The sequence below is a fragment of the Hirundo rustica genome, chromosome 7 (assembly GCF_015227805.2).
Source record: "Hirundo rustica isolate bHirRus1 chromosome 7, bHirRus1.pri.v3, whole genome shotgun sequence".
Classification (NCBI taxonomy): domain Eukaryota; kingdom Metazoa; phylum Chordata; class Aves; order Passeriformes; family Hirundinidae; genus Hirundo; species Hirundo rustica.
Window position 1 is genome coordinate 11,292,389 of NC_053456.1, and position 20,621 is coordinate 11,313,009.

Below are 20,621 nucleotides of genomic sequence, written 5' to 3' on the forward strand. Positions count from 1 at the left end.
CTGATTCACCATGAGCCATCAAGCTTCTGCAGTCCCCTGCCATTCCCTGCTCCCCCTTCCCTGCTCAAGTCCTTCTGGGTTTTCCCTTCTTCCCTCTACTCCCAGCTCTGGGACAGGAACACAACTGACCATTTAGGATCAGAGTAATGTGCAGATTTCTTGTCAGAAGGTCCTACAGGCTACTGCAGTGCAGAGGAAGCTACAAAAGCATCCCCATCTTCCCCTGCTGCTGCCTAGGGAGAAAGTGGTTTTCTCTTCCCTTCTCCAGACCCAGGCTGGGATTGAGCTGTGTATCATGGCTCTTGCAAACAGAGCTTTTCCAGAGGACGATGCTAGGCTCTTCCAAGACCTAGAACAGGAAAGAGCGAGGTGTTTGCTGAACAGAACACCCCCTCAGAACACAACATTGAGCGTGTCTTCCTTGGGCACCTGCTCTTCAGAGAGCCTTAGACAGAAGGATCCCACACCTTGCACCTCTGTAAGCCCTAAGAGCCTTGCTCTTCCAGTTGTCCCTCCCACCTGTGGCACAGCACTACTTCCCCTCCACCAGCTCTCAGAAGCCACCAGCAAGAGCTGGCAGATCTGGGATCTAGTGAACAGCTGCACTGGCACACAGGATCCCATGTCAGGAAGCAGAGCTGCTGCATGACCAAATGCAACTGCAGCACCTGGGACACAAGTCAATACAAAGCCTTAACCAGCAGCTGCCCTGCCACGTGGCCTCACATCCCAGGAGTCCTCTAACCTGAGACACACCAAACTGATGCTCAGGAAACCCTTCTCTAGTCCCTTGCTCCCATGAGTTTCCTGTGTGACCCTGAAGTGCACAGCTGTGTCTGCACAGCCTTAGGGTTTTGGTTTGGGCAGTAAAACTGGCTTAAGCTCCTTCCTTCCTCCCACTGCCACAGTGTTAAGTTGAGAAATGAGCAAACACTGGCACAGGGCAAGAACAAGGAAATATTTTGAAGGCTGTTACATTGCCATGGGGCTCAGGAAGTTACACCCTCATTTTCTGCAGTTGTGAAAGGGGGATATTGCCATCTCCTTGTTTTAAGTGACATAAGATACAAAGGATGAGATACAAAAGACAAACAAAGGTTATGAGATGCTGTTAAGATAAATCTTGCCACCTCTTGGATTGATAAGGCTAAACTCCATAGCTCTCCTATTTTACTTGTTGAAATTGCTCAATATGTAAAAAAAATGAAGAAGAAAGCCTATGAAATCTGTCTACAGCCTAACTTTGCACTTGGCAGCGTTTAGAAGTGCACCATTGAACAACTACAGCCAAGGGGAGGAACTCCATTATTGTCCAAGGACAGCTGAAGGATGAAGTGAAATGCTGCTACTCCAGAACAGGCTCCCAGCAAGGGAAGCAAATAACAGCAGATGATCAGACAGCAGGCAGAGGTACCAAGAGGTCATAATCAAAGAACAGCTTTTATTGGCTAAAATAACAAAAAACCCCATTTTCTTCCAATAAACAAAACAACCCCTTAACTCAGCAGTAAATCTTCACTAAGAAACCAAAACACTAACAAACTCCCCATAAACTTGACTGTTGCCATTCATCTTCTGAAGTATTCCTCATCCTAAATTAGCTGTTCTCCTTACCCCTCCTGCACCACCAGAGGTAGGAGAATGGCAAAACTCGAAGTGATTTAGGGCAATAGAACAAGCACATGGGGAGGCATGAGTCTGCCCAGTTACAGACATGAAAGAGGCTCTTGGTGTCTGCAAACATCTTACATACTTACCTGAAAGCAGTAACTTCCCCGTTTCTGGAGATACAAACATTTTACTACACAAACTATAGTTTTGTGGTGTTGTTTTGTTTTTTTTTAATCCCAGGACACAGGTACAGTTGCGGTCTGTACAGGTTGTTACAACTCAGACACCACCTCCAGTTTATCAGTTTACACTTCTCTATTCAGAAAACTTGCAAGTTAAAAAAACCGTAAAAACTGGTTACACTGAGTTCTCAAGGCAAATCATAATTTAAAACTCTGCATTTACTCATGCCAGCAAAACAAATACCAGACAGAGAAAGCAGGTGTCTAAGAAAACTTTGCTCTCCCTGGTAACTGAAAGAGAAAAAAAAAATATGAGAGAGAGAGAGAGACTGGGGTGCAAGACACCAGTTCCAACAGAGGAATTCTCAGGAGTATTTTCATTAATTTCTTAATTACAGGGGGTACATTAACAGAAACCATCAAAAAAGAGATCTGGTTCATAAACAGGCAAATTTGTTCAACTTACATAGGTGAAAATTTAAGAAAGAAAAAGGGGAAAACAAAGTGTCTTAAAAAAAAGTCAGTATTTACACACTGTTTCTTAAAAGATCCCGTGTGTCTGCACCGAGCTGTGTGCTGCACACACTTCTGAGGGTGTGTGAGCAGAGACAGCCACAGCACTTCTCTGACAGAGCAGGGAAGCAGCACTACAGAACTCATGGGAACTCAGCTGACGGGAGTTACTGACTGCTGTTGCTGCTGTGCAGAGAACGGCACCGTGTGTTTGACAGCGGAATTCCACCGGAAACAGAGTCTACTGTCCTAATCTAGACATGACTTTACAAAACATCTAACACCTGCACTACACCTTTTGTAAGAAAATAGAGAGCAGCTTTGAGCTGCAGTTCTTCTAAACTACTGTAGGAAGGCTTCTCTAGGTACTTCCTAAATTGGCAACCATCTGAGGTAATGGATGATGCTGCTCAAACGAGCAGCCTTCACTTCTCCCCGCCTGCACCAACTGTTGCCTCCTTATTGAGTCCTCTGATCGACAAGTCGTAAACCACTTCCTCAATTTTCTTGACATCGTATTTCAGGCCATCGTAGCGTTTCCTCAGGGAGTCATTCTTCAGGTTGAGGAGGCGGAAGCCAGAATCCAGCTCATTGATAAAGGTTGAGATGCGCAGAGGGCGAGAATAGTCCCCAGCTGTGACGCTGTTCACTGCCAGCCTGGCCTGCCAGAAGAGACAGCGAGGAATGTCAGCACAGCATCCGCCCACCCACATCACGTCAATCACATCACATCACATCACATCACATCACATCACATCACATCACATCACATCCAGTCCCCATCAGTTACTGCACCAAATGAAGCACTTGTGTTCCAGGCAGTCAGATTATTTGTACTTAGGTCTACCATTTTGCTGACCACAGCTCTGGATTTTCAATCAGTGACTAGTTTAAAACTTAAAAGTATCACCGAGGAATATGCAGAGAAGCATCTTGCTGCAAGTTCAGATCAACGTGTTGTGTCTCATAACCTCCAGGAACAACTTGGGAAAGCTAAAAAACACGTTACTTCTGTTTTCAAGGTCAGTTTCAAACCAAATACATGCACGAGTATGGTTCTTACCAGCTCACTGGCCAGAGTTAATACACCAGAAAGATAATCTTCAATGTCCAAGTGAAAGCCCCGTTCTCGATCAGCTTCAACTGAGACAAAAACAGAGCAGGGATGAGGTGGTGCTGAGCATGAGCAAACCCAGCCACCTTAAATTGCATTTGTTTACTGGTGCTAATTTGAATATCAAATTTATGAAATATGATTACAAAATAAAAGTCAGCCTTTTCCTGTACGTGATGTAATTACAGCCTCTCAGTTCTTGATTCAGCATCCTGTACATCCAAACTGGATGTAAGGGTAACTGGATTTACAGCTATATACAGGATGTGTTTTCCTTACTGTTTTCAAATCTTTTCCTCTGGGAAGACACAATTCTTTTATGGCAAAGAATTTAATCTGTTTTATACACTTTTTAAATACCAAAAGCAACAAGTTAAAGAAACAAGCTTTCATCTTTGTGTTATTCTTTTGGTGCATTTACACACTTTGAATGAATGACCTTCATTGATGAAGAACTTACTAAAGAATAAATAGTTTTGTTAACATTAGGTTTGCCAATTTCCGTCGTCTGAGAATTTGTTTATATAATGCAATCAGATACTAGATAAACTCTGGAATTGATTTCTCAGGAAGAAATGAAGTTCTGCCGTTTCCCTGTACCTCTGAAAGCTACAATGTCTGAGGTCACAAGTTTTTCTCTTCAGTTACAACATTAACTCACTCCCAAGTATTTCTGCAACAGCTTCTCGGGTCACTAATGTTTCTGACTCCAAGTAGACCACGAATGCTGCCAGGAACACCAGCCGCTGCAGCACAAACCTCCAGTGCTCATGAAACCTGCAGAAGAAACACCAGGCCAGGCTATCAATAATTAATGTTTATTACTGGAGCGTTAGGCAACAAGCACACATGATGTGTGTGTTGTGTTATCTGCCTTAACACATGCACTTTGCAGTATTTTTGGTTTATCAAAATGACAGTGGCCAAAAGACATTTCCTTGGTGCTCCAGAACTCCACACCCAGGTTATCACACTGGACACTGACATTCACTTGCCCCTCTCACACATCTCCTCAGCTCCCACACTTTTCCAGGCTGTGCTGCCCACAGACAGCCAGGGCTTTCCCTCCTATCCACCCTCAGCAGATCTACGCCGACAAGATTCTTGTTCTTTGAAATGTTCTTGCCAGGCACTGTCCCCTTCTGGCAGCAACAGAACACAAAGGTGACAACTTCATTTAGTGTCTGCAGAACCAAAGAGCCATTTCATGACAGATTTAGAGCTCTGCTTCCAGAAATGCCCCAAACCGAACAACTTAACTGAAATTAATGGAGCAGCAAATGCCCTGCTCCCAGATACAAGGGTAACTCCATCAGAACACCAACTTCTTAACCTTCCCTTTTCCTATTTTTAAGAAAGTTTCTAGAAAAATAATTCTATACTGAGTATTTTTAATGAAAATTATAGTGTTTGGGCAAAAGCATTTTTTATCTATAAAAAACCTCACACCTGTCTACCACGATTTACTTTTCAAAGAGAAAGAAGCATGCAGCCCATAAATCTTTACATCATTATTCCAAAGCAATGATGCCAAATGCCCAAGCAATTCCCACATATATCTGTGTCTGGCTGGGTGTGATCCTGCACACCTGTAATACTGGTCAGCAGGAAACTTGGTTTTCAGAGACTCCATCTGTGTCCTCACTGTACCAAAGTGCTCACGAGCCTTCTGACACTTCTTTGGAACTGAAAAAGAAACAGCACAGCATTCAGGGAATGATTACACTTTGGAAATGGATATTTGACAGGCAATATCAGTTTTTAAACAGTTTCCAGTGTAGACAGCGCTGTTAACGTTTCTTTCTTGTCCGAGACAGGCTACTGACCCTTGGAATCAATCAGAGAAGTATTCCTGGTGACACCATGAGCTACAGAGGTAAAGCAGAAAGACTCCAGAATGCCAGGCTGGCTGATCTGCTCTGGGCCTTTGAACCTGAGCCAAGATGTCCCAGCAAGCAAGCTGGCCCCAAAGGAAGCACACACTCACCAGGCACTGCTGCCAGACAACTCCCACACTCAAAGGAAAAGCAACTTTTCTTTCTCCATATTAAAATCTTGTCCTATTTTTTTTTTCATTTGATTACATGAGGTGCCACATCCCTTCAGGAAACTGCATTTCCTGCTTTTTATGATGTATTTGAAGAATCTGTGTTCCAGCCTGTCCAGCGTGTGTTACAGCTCTGCAGAGAACCGGTCTCTGGTTCCTGCAGCAGCCACTGCCACCTCCCGTTTGCCGACAGAGTTACAGCCGCGCTGCACCTGCAGTGCCAGCGACCGAGCCAAGGGCTCCGACCACAACCTCCCTCAGCCCTCCCACAGACCCTGCTCACCGGCCAAAAAAGGCCAAAGATCAACTGACACGCCCTCCTGCATCTTCACGTACAGAAGTCAGGATTATTCACAGAAGCTCCATCTGAAAGCTGTGATGGTTTTTATCAAACACCGCCTACTAGGAGTCACATAAGTGTGATTATAAAACTGTTAGTATCACAGAATTTCTGCTGAAAAAAAAAAAAAAAAAAAGGAAGGAGAATGACATGCAGAAAATAAAAATTTCAGGAAGCAGAATGTGGGAGTGCTCCATGTGACAGCCAGGATGAAAGAGCTGTGTGAAGCTCCCTGAGCTACACAGTTGTCTCAGTTGTGTGAGCATCCCGTGGCTGGGGGAAGAGAGTAAGGAACACATACGTATTGGGATTGTGCCAAAGGCACCTGTGACAAAAATAAACAATCCTTACTGCAAAGGCTCAGACAATGCCCAGTGACACACACAGCTCCCCAAATTCTAACCCCCCTTGCACATCCTCAGGTGTCACCTCTGATGTTCTACAGTTGCAGAGCAGAGACCAAGTTGGCCCTCAGGCTCTGGAGACCGCGATCAGACAAGAGCAGGACGCAGCACACACTGCCCTCCCAGCTTTCTGAGCAGCTCTCCAACTCCATTTGGAACAAGCAGCCAAGGAAGCCTGTGCAAGATGACATTTGGAAAGCCACTGGCTGTACAGGAAGCTGTCCTCCATCAAACTCCCAACTACCCAAACCAATCTGATCGGTTTTTGTTTGTTTGCTTGTGGTTTCTTGGTTTGGTGGGAATTTTTTTTTTTCTTTAACTATTCCAAGTCTCTTCTCAGACTCCTCAAGTTCCAGGATCAGCTCTCACCAGGAATTAAAAATCAAGTGTAAATACACTGAACTGAACACAGGCCTCTACAAGTGTAAATGTTGGAAAACAACTCTGAAGTCGTACCCACACAATGACCGTGGATTTTCCCAGGTTAGAGAACTGAGCTTGTGTAAATAACCCCTCAGCAGCTCTGATTTCCAGCACTGCTGCCTTTCCCAGCAGATGGAACTTGCAGTTGCCTGCACACGTCAAACCTCAGGTGCTGCCCATTGCTGAACACAGACCCTCTCCAAGGCCAGAGGAACCCCAGGCCTCCAGCTCCAGCCCCAGTGTTTGAAAACGAGTCAGCTCTGCAAGGGAGTAAAACAGCACCTGGGGAGGCTGCTTCCATTCCCCTTCACAGCGTGGCTTGCACAAATGCCTCTCAAGAGTTTCCAGCGAAGTCAGAATGGTTGTTTCTTCTCACAGTGCATTAACTGACTGGGAAAAAGCCAGCTCTTAAGGGACATATTTAAGTTTATTCCAGTAGTTTCACCAGTAAGCTGAGAAATGAGGGGGCAGAAAGGGCAGATCTGACACCCAGGCCTGCAGAGCTGCTCTCGTGGCCTGGAGGAAAGGGGCTGGCCCAGAAACATTCTGTCCTCAGGCTGGAACCAGGCTGACAACAACACAAACCTCCAAAGCTGCAGAACTGTTCCTGCTGTCACTCAGACATTGAGGGCAGGTCCTGCTGTGTCAGCCTTTGCAAATTCATTTTACATTTTGCTGCATTAAGCATATTTTATACATGCATAGAGAATCTGTTTTGTACAAATCAGCTTGAAGTGTGTTCCCCACCATCCCAGTCCATCCTGAATACCCCTCACAGCTTTTTGGCGTGTGGCGTGAAGAGATGGGATGGGGACACCGATAGAAATGCCCAGCAAGTGATCATAGCACAATCTATGTACAAGCCACTTACAGGGCTTAAGGACCTAAGAGCCGACTCAGCAGCCCAGGACGTGAACACCTGGAAAAGAACACGCTGCTCGGCACCAAGACAGAAAAGCACCACGCTAGAGAGGGGCGAAGGCGACAGAACCGTGTTCCATAATGCTGAACGGCAGCTTTACTACTTGTCTGGCTTGAAACCTCCCAGCTGCGCCCTCCCCATCCCAGCAGCCTCTGGAAACCCACGCTGAAGGCCCAAGGAGAGACTGGAACCGGAAAAGGAGCCCCGGTACAGGGCACCTGCGTGCTCCGAGGGGCACTCCCGCCCCCCGGCTGTTCTCCGGGACTCACTGTGCTGGAAGCCGGGCCCCTGGTGCACGCCCTGCAGCAGCGTCAGGATCTCCCGCGCCGTCTGCTCCAGCGCCTGCACCACCTTCCGGATCTCCTGCGGGCACAGCGCGCCGTCAGCAGAGGCACCGCCCCGTCCCCTCCCGCGTCCGTGCCCGTCCCGCCCGCCCCGGCACCTCTCGGATGTCCTGGTCCTGGCCGAGCGCTCCCTGCAGCGCCGCGAACATCTCGCTCACCGACATGGTGCCGCCGCCTCCCGCCCAGGGGCCTTCCGCGCCGCCGGCGCGCGGCTGCCTCACGCACCGCCTGACCGCGCCGCGCCGGGCTGCCCGCGCACCGCCTGAGCGGCCGCGGCAGCCAGGAATAGACGGAGGGGCGGCCGGGAGGGTGCCCAGAGAAAGCCGATCGCCTCGGAGGGGTCAGACGGTCGCTCCCAGGGCGGGAGTTGCCGCCCCGGCGGTGTCCGTGTCTCGGGCCGCCCTCTCGGCGCCGTGGGGCCGGGCCCGGTGGGGCCGCGCCAGGGCTCTTCCGCCCCGTTGCCGGGAGACGGCGTCTGGCCGCGCGGCGCTGGCGCGAGGGCAGTGACGCACTTCCGGCGGCCGCGCGGAGGCAGCACGGCGGCCATGGCGGCCATGGCGGCGGAGGTGCCCGAGGTGCCCGCGTCGCCCGCGTCTGGTTCGGCTGTGAGGGCGGCGCCGCTCCTGGCGCTGGAGCCGCGGCTGCAGCGCCAGTTCCAGCAGAAGGTGCAGCGGGCCCGCACCAAGCGGCCGGCCAAGGTGAGCGGGGCGGCCCGGAGGGGCGGGGGCGGCCCGGCGAGTCCCGGCCCGGCCTGACGCGGTCTCTCTGTGCCCGCAGGAGGAGCTGACGCCGGGCGTGGTGTTCGTGGGGCATCTCCCGCGGGGTCTCTGCGAGCCGCAGCTCCGCGAGTACTTCGGGCAGTTCGGGACGGTGAAGCGGCTGCGGCTCTCCAGGAGTAAGAAGGTGAGGAGCGGGCCGTGATGTGGTGGAGCGCTCGCAGCCCATGCCCGAGGCCGGGCCAGGCAGTCTTCGTGACCTCTGGAGCTCCCCCGGTTTGTTTTGTGTGCAAACACGTATTTTACAAATAACGTCACACCCATTTAGGAGTAAATCTGGTGCTTTTCACAACTTCGGTGAAGTTTGTGAAATTACTTATGGTTACCGGAGAATGGGCTATGACTTTGGAAGAATAAAATAATTTTAATAAAGTAGTTTAATATCGATTTTAATTTGATACCTTCAGGTACCAAAGCACTGTTTCATGTTTCTCTCTTGTCACTCACAGACTGGAGGCAGCAAAGGCTATGCATTCATGGAGTTTGAGTCTGATGATGTGGCCAAGATTGTTGCAGACACGATGAATAACTACCTGTTTTCTGAGAGACTGCTGAAGTGTAAGTATAAGCTGCAGCGTAATTCCTCTGGCCTGCAAAGGAAACTTGCAATTGTTTTAGCTATCCTGTCTGACTGTGCATAGACTCGTAGGGATTTTTTAATAAAGTTTTATGCAAAAGTATTTTCTGTGGGGCTGAGCTTTTCCTTATGTATAGAGAACGTGCTCAGCAGGCTTTTGGTCACTAGTGCTGTTTTTTCCTCTGGGCTGATACTGCTGTTAGTGACTGTGTAACATGAAATCTCGGGAAGGTTGGGTTTGCTGTGGAGATAATTCCTTTCACATGGAAAGTCCTTGGCATTTGTGACTGCTGCAGTTGTTGTCTGTAAGGTTTAACACAACTGGTTTTTTGAGTAAAAGATTGATGAAATCACTGAGTTTCTCAGTCATTGTAACAGTAAAACTTTCTTTGTGAAGGATTATGAGTTACATGTTGTTGTAAAATAATTTTGTTCGATCTTTCTGGGTGAAACAGTTAAAGTGTTTTATCCCTCCCTCCCTCCATTTCTCTTGCTGGCTCAGGATGCAGTGACCTTTCCTGCGTTCCTCAGTCTCTGCCCCAGCGCAGTGCTGTAGCCCTGAGCTCTGCTGTGTGAGTGCCCTTGGCAGGACGGGGAGCTGTACTGTAAGCCCGTGTCCTGTGTTTGGTGCAGGTCACTTTGTGCCTCCAGAAAAGGTCCATGAAAACCTCTTCCAGGACTGTGACAGGATCTTTCGGAAGCCGTCTCGGCCGGCTGTCCAGCGCTACAACAGGACGCGCTCCCAGCTGCAGAAGGCCAGGATGACACAGCGCCTGCTGCGGAAAGAGAGGCTGTTACGGAAGAAGCTGGCTGCAAAGGGGATCCAGTACGACTTCCCGGGATTTGTAAGTATGGCACGGTTTTGATGAGTGCGTTAAGCAAGATTTGTTTCTAGGCTCATGCTGAGTGCATGGAAATCATGTTTTGTGTGGCACTGGCAAAAGAGCTGGAGCCCCACAGGGTCTCGCTTGTGTTGGGAACTGCACAGAAGCTCAAGGAACTCAGCGTGGTGCTGTTGCTGGGCTACACTCCCTGTGCCTGTGTGTTTACTTGTAGAGGAGTAAAGAGGTAATAGCAAAGGGGAGATGTTCCTTTTCTTTTGTTAGATGTTCTCTGGTTTAATACTGGAGCGCGGATCACCAGAAAGCCCTGTGGGAGGCTTTGGCAGGGTGGGGGTTTGAAGGCAGGTCCCAAGACCAGAACTTCCATCCACCGGCACTGCATGTTCTTCCTCTGCAGACTGCTTGGGTCACGTACTTGAGTTGTAAGCAATTAATGCTGTTTAACATGAAATGTTTTAAAATGCACAGTAGCACCTTTTCTTGTGTTGCTTTGGGTGGTTTTGTTCAGGCCAGATCAGCTCTGTGCCAGTTGATTTACTACTTTAAACCTATTTGCTGTAGCAAAGATTTTGTAGCTAAGAAACAGAAATCTATGAACAGTTAAGTGACTGCATCTTCACACAAGGTTGTAGTGATCCACCTAATCTGTCTTTCTTCCTAGGCTGCACAGGCACTTTCCAAAAAGAGAAAAAAAGTTAAAACATCCAAGAAATCAAAACTGAACGTTTCTTTGAACAGCCAGGTAAGACGGACCAGTTCTGGTGGTGTCCAGGACCACATTTACACTGGGGCAGTGTTTGAAATCTTCAGATGGCACCTTAATACTGATTTCAACACACAAAAACCTTGACATTGTTTGCTTGAGAGATGTTTGTGCCAGAAGTAGCTCCTTTGAGATGTATTAACACTCTTGAATGGGGAAGGGTGATTGAATCCTCGTGGTTCCTTCTTGTGTGAGAGTATTGAGCAGCAAATTCAGCACGCTGTAAGCAGCAGTGCCTGTCCCTTGCTGTTTCTGCTGTCAGTCTCTGCTGTTCAGCACTCACTTGGGGCTGCAGTAGTGCAGGGTGCTGGGGCCAGGCACCTGTGCACGCCCTGCACCCGGGCTTTACACTGGGACACAAGCTCCTTGATGGAATCCTTCTGTTGGACCATGTTTCAATGCCAACCTGTTTGATAAAAAGGGAGTTGAACTGTTAATGCAGGCTAGTGCTGTCTCCATGTCCATACTATACTGTTCCTCCTACCTCATACTCTCCAGGCACCATATTTGGTGTTTTGGAAACAAATGCCAGATAAAAGTAGCAGTAGGATGAAAGGGAAGTTCAGGTCATCAGGACTGAGATTGGGATATTGACAATTTAAACAATCTGTAAGGCATTTACATTTCTGTTCTGTTTCATCGTTGCTATGAGTTGGGGGATGTGTGTGTTTGGGGATTTTTATTATTACTGGGTTTACTTGTGATAATTGGGGCACAGCTGGTTGTGAGGAAGACAGGATAACAAATACACTCTGTCAACTGAGTTCTGAGGGCTTAGTGAGGTAACAAAGCTGGGATGCTTCAGCTCTGCTGTAAACTTGAACATGGCATTTCTGTATACCAGTCTCAAATATACTCCCTCACCCCCCACCCCGTTGCCCTGATTCTCTTCCACTTGACTTTTGTGATGCTTTGAGTCAGGAAGTTCAAAGTTTAGAAAGCAAATGTGCATAACACATTAAAAAATGTGAATTAGTTCCCATTTACCTTTCATGTACCCTTCTTTGAAGGTGATGCTTCTGTCCAAAGAAATAGTATCTACAAAAGTAGCTAGTTACAAAACTAAAACAATTTTTTGAAGGAGAGCTGGGCTGAGGTGTCTTGTGGTACCACAGGAGCAGTGACACCTTTTTCTGGTAGATGGCTTTGCAGTGAATCCTGTTTTTCTGACCTCTTCAGGATCCTACTCCAGTCTGTACTCCAGCAGTGCTTGAGCGCCGGAAAGCTGCTCAGATGGATGATGACACAGAGGACAATGAAGTAACTCTCAGGCTTCCCTCTGCCAGTGTTAAGAATGCTGTGCAGACACCAAAGAAGCAGCCAAGGCAAAGACCGAACCTGAAGAAACAGAAACAAACTTAAAATTTTTGTAGTCATATTTGCCTCAACTTAAAAACTATTGAGGTGGAGCTTCTACTGTGTCTGCTGCCCTGGCTTGGTTCATCCTGCCTAGACTGTTTCAGTTTTTCTTAGGCAAGGACTCTGTTCACAAATCCTGTCCCTCTGGTTTAGGCATTAAGGGACCTATGGTCTTGTCTGCCTGTGAAGATATAGATGACTTTGTGCTCGCAAGTGCCCATGCTGTGACACAGCTATAGTAGTCCAAAATCTTCAGATAATTTTGTAACTCGTGTCTAGCGTTCACTGTTTGGAAAGAAAATGTGAGGCTGTCCATTCAGAGCTTGCTAATGCAAGCAACTGTATCTTAAATTTATACCTAATGACAGGTTATTAAAAAAATTAACATTTTTTGACTTTCTTGGCTCTTGGTAATGGTTTTTCTGTTTAACTGAATGTCTGTGTTTTGTGTAAGTTCTCATATATTTGCACTGATGGAGGCTCTCGAGAAGATGCACCAATAATCAGAGCAGGCTGAGTTCTACTGGCAGTTCTGTTGTCCTTTATCACTGCATTTTAGTTCCACTGTTTGCATGAAACAAGGGCATTTTCTGCTCTAGGGGGTGATAAGAACGTTGAAATATTTTCATAACCAGGAGTGCAAAGGCACGTTTTTGTCAGCAGTAGTATAAGTTCAGAGAATTGAGCGTAGCTTTTTCTAATGCATTAAGATTCATTCTTGTTCCAACTAGCTTGTCATTGCAGATGGCAGGATGCCTGCTTGAACAGGCAGTTTGTGCAGTTAGAATTTGGATTTTAATGCAAGTCTGAGATCTGTAGAAGTCCCAGTTTGGGTTCTGTGCACATACAGCCTTCATCTTCTGTTGTCTTAAACACTCTGATGCTGTTGGCTGCTCGTCAGGCTGGGCAGGAGATTTTAGAGGAAAGCCCAGGTGACAATAACCAGCTAGGTAGGTGGCTGGCACTAATTCCTTGGCTATTTTAAGAGTTGAAGTCCTGGCAGAGAAAAATTAATCTAAGCCATTGGTCTTGCTGATTCTGATCTATCTGAGCTGATCACTGGAATAATTGTAGGATCATAATGACACTGTCTAGGTGATTCAGATTAGATCATTCTCCTTGGCCGAGGAAGCCCCTTGGATGAGTGCATCTTCATATCAAATGCTTGTCACCTTGGGCAGGCCAGGGGAATCCTCACCAGCCCAGTGGTCACAGTCTTTGCATTTTAATGGAAGTGTTGCTGAGTACATCTGCAGGCTTTTTTCCCTGTGTGTTGTTGGTGAGAAACAGGCAGTGCTTGTACCCCAAACCCATGGGAAATACATGCTCAGTTGAGGTTTGAGACACATGACCACAAGGGTTGGCAGAAACTGCCAAAAGTATCTCTTCGTATCTGAAGTGCAGCTCTTGAAGAACTTCTACCTTGACATCATACAGCAGAGAGCAGCAGAAAAGAAGCAAAATGAATCTGCCCAGAATAGACAGTTTTCTTTTGAAGTCCACGTTCCTGACTTTGTGCTGGGCACATGAAGATGGCTCTTGGATCAGGATGAAGTAGAAATGTGGCTGCGTTTCTCCTGCTGAGAGCTGAATCTCCTGACACCGGGGGGCAGCACGACTCAGCTGTGTGGCCATGCTGCAGCACAAGGGTTCCTGGGAAACGTCGGGTAAGGAAAAGCGTTTGCGAGGAGAGCCGTGTACCCGGGCAGTGAGGAGTGAGTGGCTGCAGTGGTGTGACTCACGCGACTCTAACATGGCTTGAGAATACATGAGAAACCTGATGCTGATCTTAACCAAAAATGCCCATTACTGTGGTGCTGCCACAAGTGCTCCTCCCTAGGCTGCCGAGTTAAAGCTGCTCTGTAAAAAAATTTTGTCTGTCCAGAGTAACTTCTCTTGTGTAGCTCCACCTCCCCCAAAGCCTGAGCATCTCCATTCCTGTGCTTCCCATTCCAGTGCCTTGGCCTGTATTTTGAACCTGGAGTTTCTTTCTTCCCACTCTGCTTCTCTTGCTGTGCTCCCCTCTGTGCACAGCGTTCTGGCCCTGCCTGTGTCCGCTTGCTGCTTTCTTCCATGTTTGACTCAGTGGCTTCTCATGCAGCTTGCAGTGCCAGGGCCCTCCTGTCTGGCTGCATGGCCTCCTGCATGTCCCCTGCATGAGGGACTTTGGCTTCTGGAGGTGTCTTGGAAAGGTCTGTGCCTTTAAGCTAAATCCCTGGCTGCTGCTGGCTCTCCAGAGCCACAGAGCAGTGTGAGCCTTGATGGGAAGACGTTCAAGAAAACTGCTTACAATAAGGGTTGCTTCCTGCTGTAATTTTCCTTTCCCTTCCTTTTGTTTGTTCATCTTCCTTCAATTGAGATCAGCTTAGAAGGCAACTCTGAAAAGCAAGGAAGCAAAATTCTGTGTTGTTTAAGGAAAGCACAACAATACCCAGGCTACAGCAAGGAGCTCTCGGCAGAGGGGCAGCTTTTCTTGGTGATAGTTTCTGTTTTTAGGCTGCCTGTGTTATTAATATACTGCTGTCCAGGGAGATGTACGTAAGCAGAAATTCAGACACTTGATACTTGCCAAACATAGTTTCCATCGCAAGTGGACAGATGTGCTGTGTCATGAGTTATGCCCCGGTCCCTGCACAGACTTTTATTTCTCATTACTCCAGTAATTTGTTTGTTCATCTTGGACAAACACAAACCTCCTGGCCACGGAAGTTAGGACAGGCTCCAAGTTGTTTTTACTGGGATGCTAGGAGTGTTGGTGCTGTGGTTTCAAGGCATGACTTGCAAGTGTTCTACCTTTCAGTTATGAATGACGACGTGGAGCTGTTTTGCTGAACACTCACCCATGTATTACTGTTTTCAAGCTTGAGAAACTTAGGTGCTAGCCAAGCCTGCTAATTTACACTCATTTATTACAATTTCTCTGTTTTGCAGGAGTGAGCTGGGTTTAAGAGTGTTCACTGTTTCCTGGCACATGAAATACTGGAAGTAAAAGTAGAATGGGGGGTAGGGAGCGTGGGGGAGAAAAGCAGAATTGGCTGCAAAATAGAGGGGAGAAAGGACTGATGAAACCGATGCTCATTTCTCAAGACAAAGATACTGGTGAATGTTGTATGGTTAGACTGCTCAAAATTAAAGAGGCAGTTTTATATTTTCCTACTTGTTTTGCCTGTTGGATGTGCTGTGGGATGCCCAGGCTGCACGGAGCATAAGGAGTGTGCTGCCATCACAGCCCAGGTGCTGGTGCTTGCTCATGAGCCAAGTGAAGGAGGAGAGCAGGCTGGGCAAGTGACTCTTGCTCTCTTGCCAGTACCAAGCCTGTCTGCTTGCATACCTGGCTTTGGAAATGGCTGCAGCCCTGGGCAGAAAGGCTAAAACCTGTCTACAAATGGCTCATGGTGCAAGGCAGGACTTAGGCATGGCTCTGAGGGGTGACGTGCTCTCCTCTCCAGCTAACCAGTGAGGCAGAGGGGCGCTCCAGCAAATTCCCCTCTCCCAGCTTTCCCTTCAGAGTGCTGGGGAGTTTTTTTGCTCTCACTCTGCAGTGTGATGCGGCTAGCTGGGGTGGGCTGTGCTGTGTGAGGTGCTGTGCACATCCCTGCCCTGGGCAGGGTGCTGCAGGTGAAAGCTGAGCAAGCAGGTACCAGGAGTACAGTGAATGTAATGCAGTGATCTGCATTTCGTGTTCTCCAGGAATATCCACAAATCCTCTTGGACCAGACTCCTTCATTGTCCAAGATGCTGTTCAAACACATCCCTTTTTCCTGAGTTTTCCATCAAACCCCTAGTCTTGAAATATCTAACTCTAGGCAGCAATAATCTGCACTTCTTATCCAGAGATATGCTGGGGACCACCACAGGGTGCTGCTGGAATGGTGGGGAGGTCATTCTGTGTGTCAGGCTGCTGCTGGCACTGCTAATGCGGGCACATCCCTCCCTGCCCAAGGGCAGCAGCTGTCGGAGCAAGCTGAGGAAATGGTTAACTGTGTGAGTGAGAATTCCTAAAGTGAAGCACTTTCTTCCATGCAGGGTGCAGCAAGGCCTCTCATCGCTTCTGACACCAAGCATTAATTAAACATATGGCACAAACAGAGATCTGGGCTGTCCTGGGAGGCTTGGAGTAGTTACACACCTGCATGTCTGTGGCCAGTAACCACGTGGTTCTCCTGTGCTGGGGAAGCAAAAGCTGCAGAGAAGCTCCTACACAGGAAAGAAAATGCTGGTTTATGCTAGGCCTCAAACATGTTGGAGAGAGGCAGAACTGTGAGGACTAACTCAGCAGGAGTTTGACATAGCAAGGTGGGGTTTGCAGTGAGCCACAGGTGCTGGGGTCGCTTCCTTTCCCTGTCTGTCCATTTGATACATCACATGGAGACTGGGGCTCGGCCTGGATTTGAAACTTGTTGTTTTAAAGAACAGGAAGGAAAGAAATAAATCTCATTTTTATGATAGTGATTTTGGAAAGCCTTGTTCTTTTCTATGTGGTTTTTCCAGTGCTGACTGAAAGGAGCCTTGGTGAGCAGGTGCAGACGTGGAACTCAGGCCGCTTGCTCTGCAGTGAGGCATTGCTGCCAGTTTCCCACAGGGGCTTGCACAAACTCCCAATTTGCTTGTGTATTTTTGTTTTCAAACAAGCAGGGAAGTAGAGTTACTTTTGTCAGGGAGGTTTCATAAGGCTGAGAACGTTGCAGCATTTTGAGGGTGAAGGCCGGACTTGCCTCTGCTGTGCTTGCTCAGTTACTGTTTCTCACACAAAGCAGCCATGCAGTGGGGAGCGAGCAGGGTCTGTGCCAGTTGTGCAGCAGCAGCAAAGCTGCTTTGTCACCTGCAGTATTTTTGTTTCTGTTGATGTGAGAGCTGGAAGGGCTCTGGTGTGATTTTCAGGTGCTGGGCTGCATTTGCAAGTCTGCCTGTTAGAGGAGGGCTGAGTTCATCTGCCCGGAAGTGATGGCAGAGGAAATGTAAGATCTATAAAGTTTTCCTTCAGCTATGCCACACAAAAACACGCTGTTTGTGGTTTATTAACAGGACAATGCTTAAAGTGTGTTCTATTGAACTGTGCCCTTAAAAACAAATTCCAGGTTTGGAACTCCTGGAGCTTTGTGTCTGTTCTGGCAGGAGCTATGCAAGTCCAAAGGATTAGTTCCAGAGGCAGTGTGGATTCTCCTAAGGCAAATGTGTCTGTCAGTGTAATGTCAGTGCAGCCCCATCAAATGAATCACAACCTGAGTTTTTATCCTGAGAACTATTACCTCATCTTTTTTCCTCCATCAGCTCATGATTTTACAAGATGAAATCCTGCCTGTTAATATATAGTACAGAATCAACCAGTTGGTTGCTAGGACTCATTTGGAGTTGGTGATTTGGACATTTGGGTTTGGATGGGCTGCCAGTGTATGTTTGCTGCATTGCCATTCAGTGTCAGCCCTCCCATTGCATTCTGTGAGAGTTTCCATTAATTTCAGTGGAAATATGCATTTGGGGTGAAGGGTGACCTAATCTTTAAAAAGGATCTTAATCCACTTAGCCCCTATTGCAAAGCTCAGCATTTTTTCCTTGTCAGGAGCAGACTGCATTCCTAACCTTGATGTGTCACTTTCCAGTTGGCTTAATATTTGAGTGAGAATAAAAGGAAATGTTTTTCAAATATGGAAAGAACCCATGCTGGTAAGGTATGTGCACTTGTGATGTGCAAGTATTAAAAAAAAAAATAGGAGATATGACCATAATTGTGTTTGGATGGTGGAAAAAAGATAATATCAGTAGATGACTATAGAGAACAAGCACAGGAAGAGGTAAATCCATTTGAAACAGTGTAGATGGGAAACAATGAAGGAAGCGGAAATGGTGATGAAATGTTGTTTAATGTAAATGCAAGTGCAAGACAGGACTCTTGTAAGTTTGACCTGTAAATGTCTCTTCCCAGAGGCCTGAGGGCAGCCAGGAAAAATACAGTCTCTGATGCAAACAGAAGACATAGTGCCCTTGCCTTGGTAAGACCAGAGAAGACATAGTGCCCTTGCCTTGGTAAGACCAGAGCTGATCTTCCAGGCTACTGCATTAAATCTAGCACAGCTCAGAAAGCATGGAAAACTGTTGCCAGTAGCCCGTGTTCAATTTTGGGGGGGTTCAGCCCAGGCTCTGGTCACAAAACAAAGAATGCCACAATTAACACTAATTGGTACCTTCCTTGATGTTTGGTCAGGGAGAATGAACCATTCCCTGCCTTCCTGGAGGCAGTCACTCCAGGTCAGGGGAAGAAGCCTGTGGGGATGTCGCATGGCTCACAGGATCTCCCTGCCAACGGGAAATCTCGAATCCAACCCAATTCACACTGCCTGAGGACTACCTGCTTTGTACAGGATGTTTCCCCTTGGGTGGCCAAATGTCTGCAAGGAGTGAACACACACAGACAAGCCCGTGTGCACACGATGGGCCTTGAAGCCATTTGCTCATTTCCCTTTAATCAAAACCTTCTGCTCTTGTGTTTTCTTTTCTGTTTGGTGACTGAAGCGAAGCTTCATGTGCCTTCACGTGGGAGTTAAGTGGGTCAGTGGGATGCTTTGTTCGTGGCAGCTCTCACATGGAAAAAGTCCGATGCAAAATGCTGAGGCTTGGCAGGAAAGTGCCAATTAAAGATAGCGGTGCAGGAGCACATTGTGTGAGCTGAAAGTGCTCAAATCTGGGGCTGTGACAACTGTCGTGTGCAAAGGAAAGAACGAGGAATTATTAAATTTCACGTTGATCTGAAGTACTTGTGCTTTCCCTGTCTCGAGTGTTGTTCTCACACAGTATGGACAAGGAGTTTATTCCCTGTTTCCCAGGTAAGTGAGGGGCTGAAGAAGTGAGTCACAGGTGAGGGGCCCTGTGCCAGAGTGGGATCAGCAGCACTCAGAAGTTGGGTACTTGGACTTCACCTCTTGTTGGCTCATGGTATTTGTGCCAGCAGCAGTCCATCCTTCTCCTCAGCATGGCACAAGGCTGTGCAGGTGATGTGTGCAGGAGATGTGCTGCCAGGAGATGGCAAAGGGAGATCCATTGCTACATCGAGTCAAGTGAAGCTGTTCTCCCCCTTAGCCATGTAAGTAGTCAAGTTGGAAGAGCACATAAAGGAAATGTGGCTAAGTCTGCATAGCAGTGTGCTCAACTTTAGGAAAGCAACCCAGTGACAGCCAGACTTTGACACTGCTGTCCTCTGCTGTTATGGGCAGCTACATCATCATGCTGTCATTCATAAATAAAAACATTTCCCCTTGAAGCACCAGGCTCTCAGATTCCTGAGCAGATGTTGTGCAAAAGGGCCCTGAAAGAAAGGGGAAGAGCAGGTCATTCAGGTATAGTCAGTGTTTCTGCTGAAATAGAGCAAGTCAATCCATCTGCTTCCCACTAGTTTTATTCATGTATCTATTTGAAAGAACAGTGCTGGTAATTGAAAGCTAGACTATCCTTACATTTCTTTCTTTTAAAAAGCTTTCTGACTTTCCTTTGCCCTTACTTAGATCTTTCTGTATCCTTGCTGCAGATGTCCATAAGTTCATCTCATTTTTCACCTTGCAGATGGGCTGTGCTTTGTTTCACACGTGTATAAGCACACAGCTCCTTGTGTCCAACCAGACCTTTCTCAACAAGCAGGGAACAGTGTACTTTGCAGGTGGACTGATGAGCGAGATACCTGCAGCTTCACTGGGAACAGTATCCTCTCAGGAGACTGTTCCGCTCCACTGGTCTCTTTGTTTTGGAGACAGGTAAGTAAATGGAGCTCTTTCAGAAATGAGAGTGTACTAAAAAGTCCTTTTTTTAAGGTATGTTATGGATAGGGGTACTGCCAAACGCCTGCTGCTGAGACACTGGTACTGAAGGCCTGGTCAAGCAGTCTCATATGATGGTAGCAACTCCTCCAGTGGTTACCTCAATTTCCTTCGTTTAGAGAGTCCTCTCTGCACCCGAGGATGAACCCCCAAGGACTCCTTAGCAACAGCACAGTTGTTATCTAAACATAACTTTGGAGAAGCTGGGTTATCCCTGCAGACTGGATTCCATCCAGAAGCTTAGATCTGGTTGCCCTTGGGGTATCCTGCCGTGCCTTCACAGTGGGTTTCCGCTGGGAGCTGTCGCAGGCGATGGATGTGCAGGACTGTCACAGGTGTGCCAGAACTAATGCAGAATGATGGCCCTGGGAAAGCTGAAGGGCTGTGCCGTGGAATCGAGAGCAGGATTAAAGAATACTGAGATTAATGTTAAGAAACGTAACGGGCGGGAATCAGAACAATGCTTTCACCTCTTACTTTTAAAAAGTTGGAAGAAAACCTGCAGGTTATCATGTATTTTGGACTTCTTTTCCTAATGAAGATGAGGCTTATGTGACCAGTCTGTCTGTCTGTTTATTCGACTGTCAAGCTAACCCTCT

The 20,621-nt window shown here is 47.4% G+C and overlaps 2 protein-coding genes across 2 annotated transcripts; one reads left to right on the plus strand and one right to left on the minus strand.

The window, feature by feature from the left end:
- Positions 1-1,421: 1,421 nt before the first annotated feature.
- Positions 1,422-8,089, minus strand: TSN (translin). The gene is made up of 6 exons (XM_040070131.2): positions 7,999-8,089; positions 7,826-7,919; positions 5,010-5,106; positions 4,082-4,197; positions 3,370-3,449; positions 1,422-2,968 (listed from the first exon to the last, which is right to left on the minus strand). Exons 1-6 carry the CDS (start codon positions 8,062-8,064, stop codon positions 2,732-2,734), a joined length of 690 nt encoding a protein of 229 aa, XP_039926065.1. The 5' UTR covers positions 8,065-8,089; the 3' UTR covers positions 1,422-2,731.
- A 365-nt stretch (positions 8,090-8,454) lies between these two features.
- On the plus strand, positions 8,455-12,612 carry NIFK (nucleolar protein interacting with the FHA domain of MKI67). The gene is made up of 6 exons (XM_040070445.2): positions 8,455-8,598; positions 8,678-8,803; positions 9,126-9,234; positions 9,887-10,098; positions 10,757-10,837; positions 12,038-12,612. The coding sequence occupies exons 1-6, from the start codon at positions 8,455-8,457 to the stop codon at positions 12,218-12,220; spliced, it is 855 nt and encodes a 284-aa protein (XP_039926379.2). The 3' UTR covers positions 12,221-12,612.
- Positions 12,613-20,621: the final 8,009 nt, after the last annotated feature.

Coding starts and splice junctions, on each gene's coding strand:
- NIFK (XM_040070445.2), top strand. CDS start 8,455: ATGGCGGCGGAGGTGCCCGAGGTGCCCGCGTCGCCCGCGTCTGGTTCG. Junction 8,599..8,677: donor GCACCAAGCGGCCGGCCAAG/GTGAGCGGGGCG, acceptor CTGTGCCCGCAG/GAGGAGCTGACGCCGGGCGT. Junction 10,099..10,756: donor AGTACGACTTCCCGGGATTT/GTAAGTATGGCA, acceptor CTTTCTTCCTAG/GCTGCACAGGCACTTTCCAA.
- TSN (XM_040070131.2), bottom strand. CDS start 8,064: ATGTCGGTGAGCGAGATGTTCGCGGCGCTGCAGGGAGCGCTCGGCCAG. Junction 7,920..7,998: donor AGGACCAGGACATCCGAGAG/GTGCCGGGGCGG, acceptor CTGTGCCCGCAG/GAGATCCGGAAGGTGGTGCA. Junction 4,198..5,009: donor CCTGCTGACCAGTATTACAG/GTGTGCAGGATC, acceptor TTTCTTCTGCAG/GTTTCATGAGCACTGGAGGT.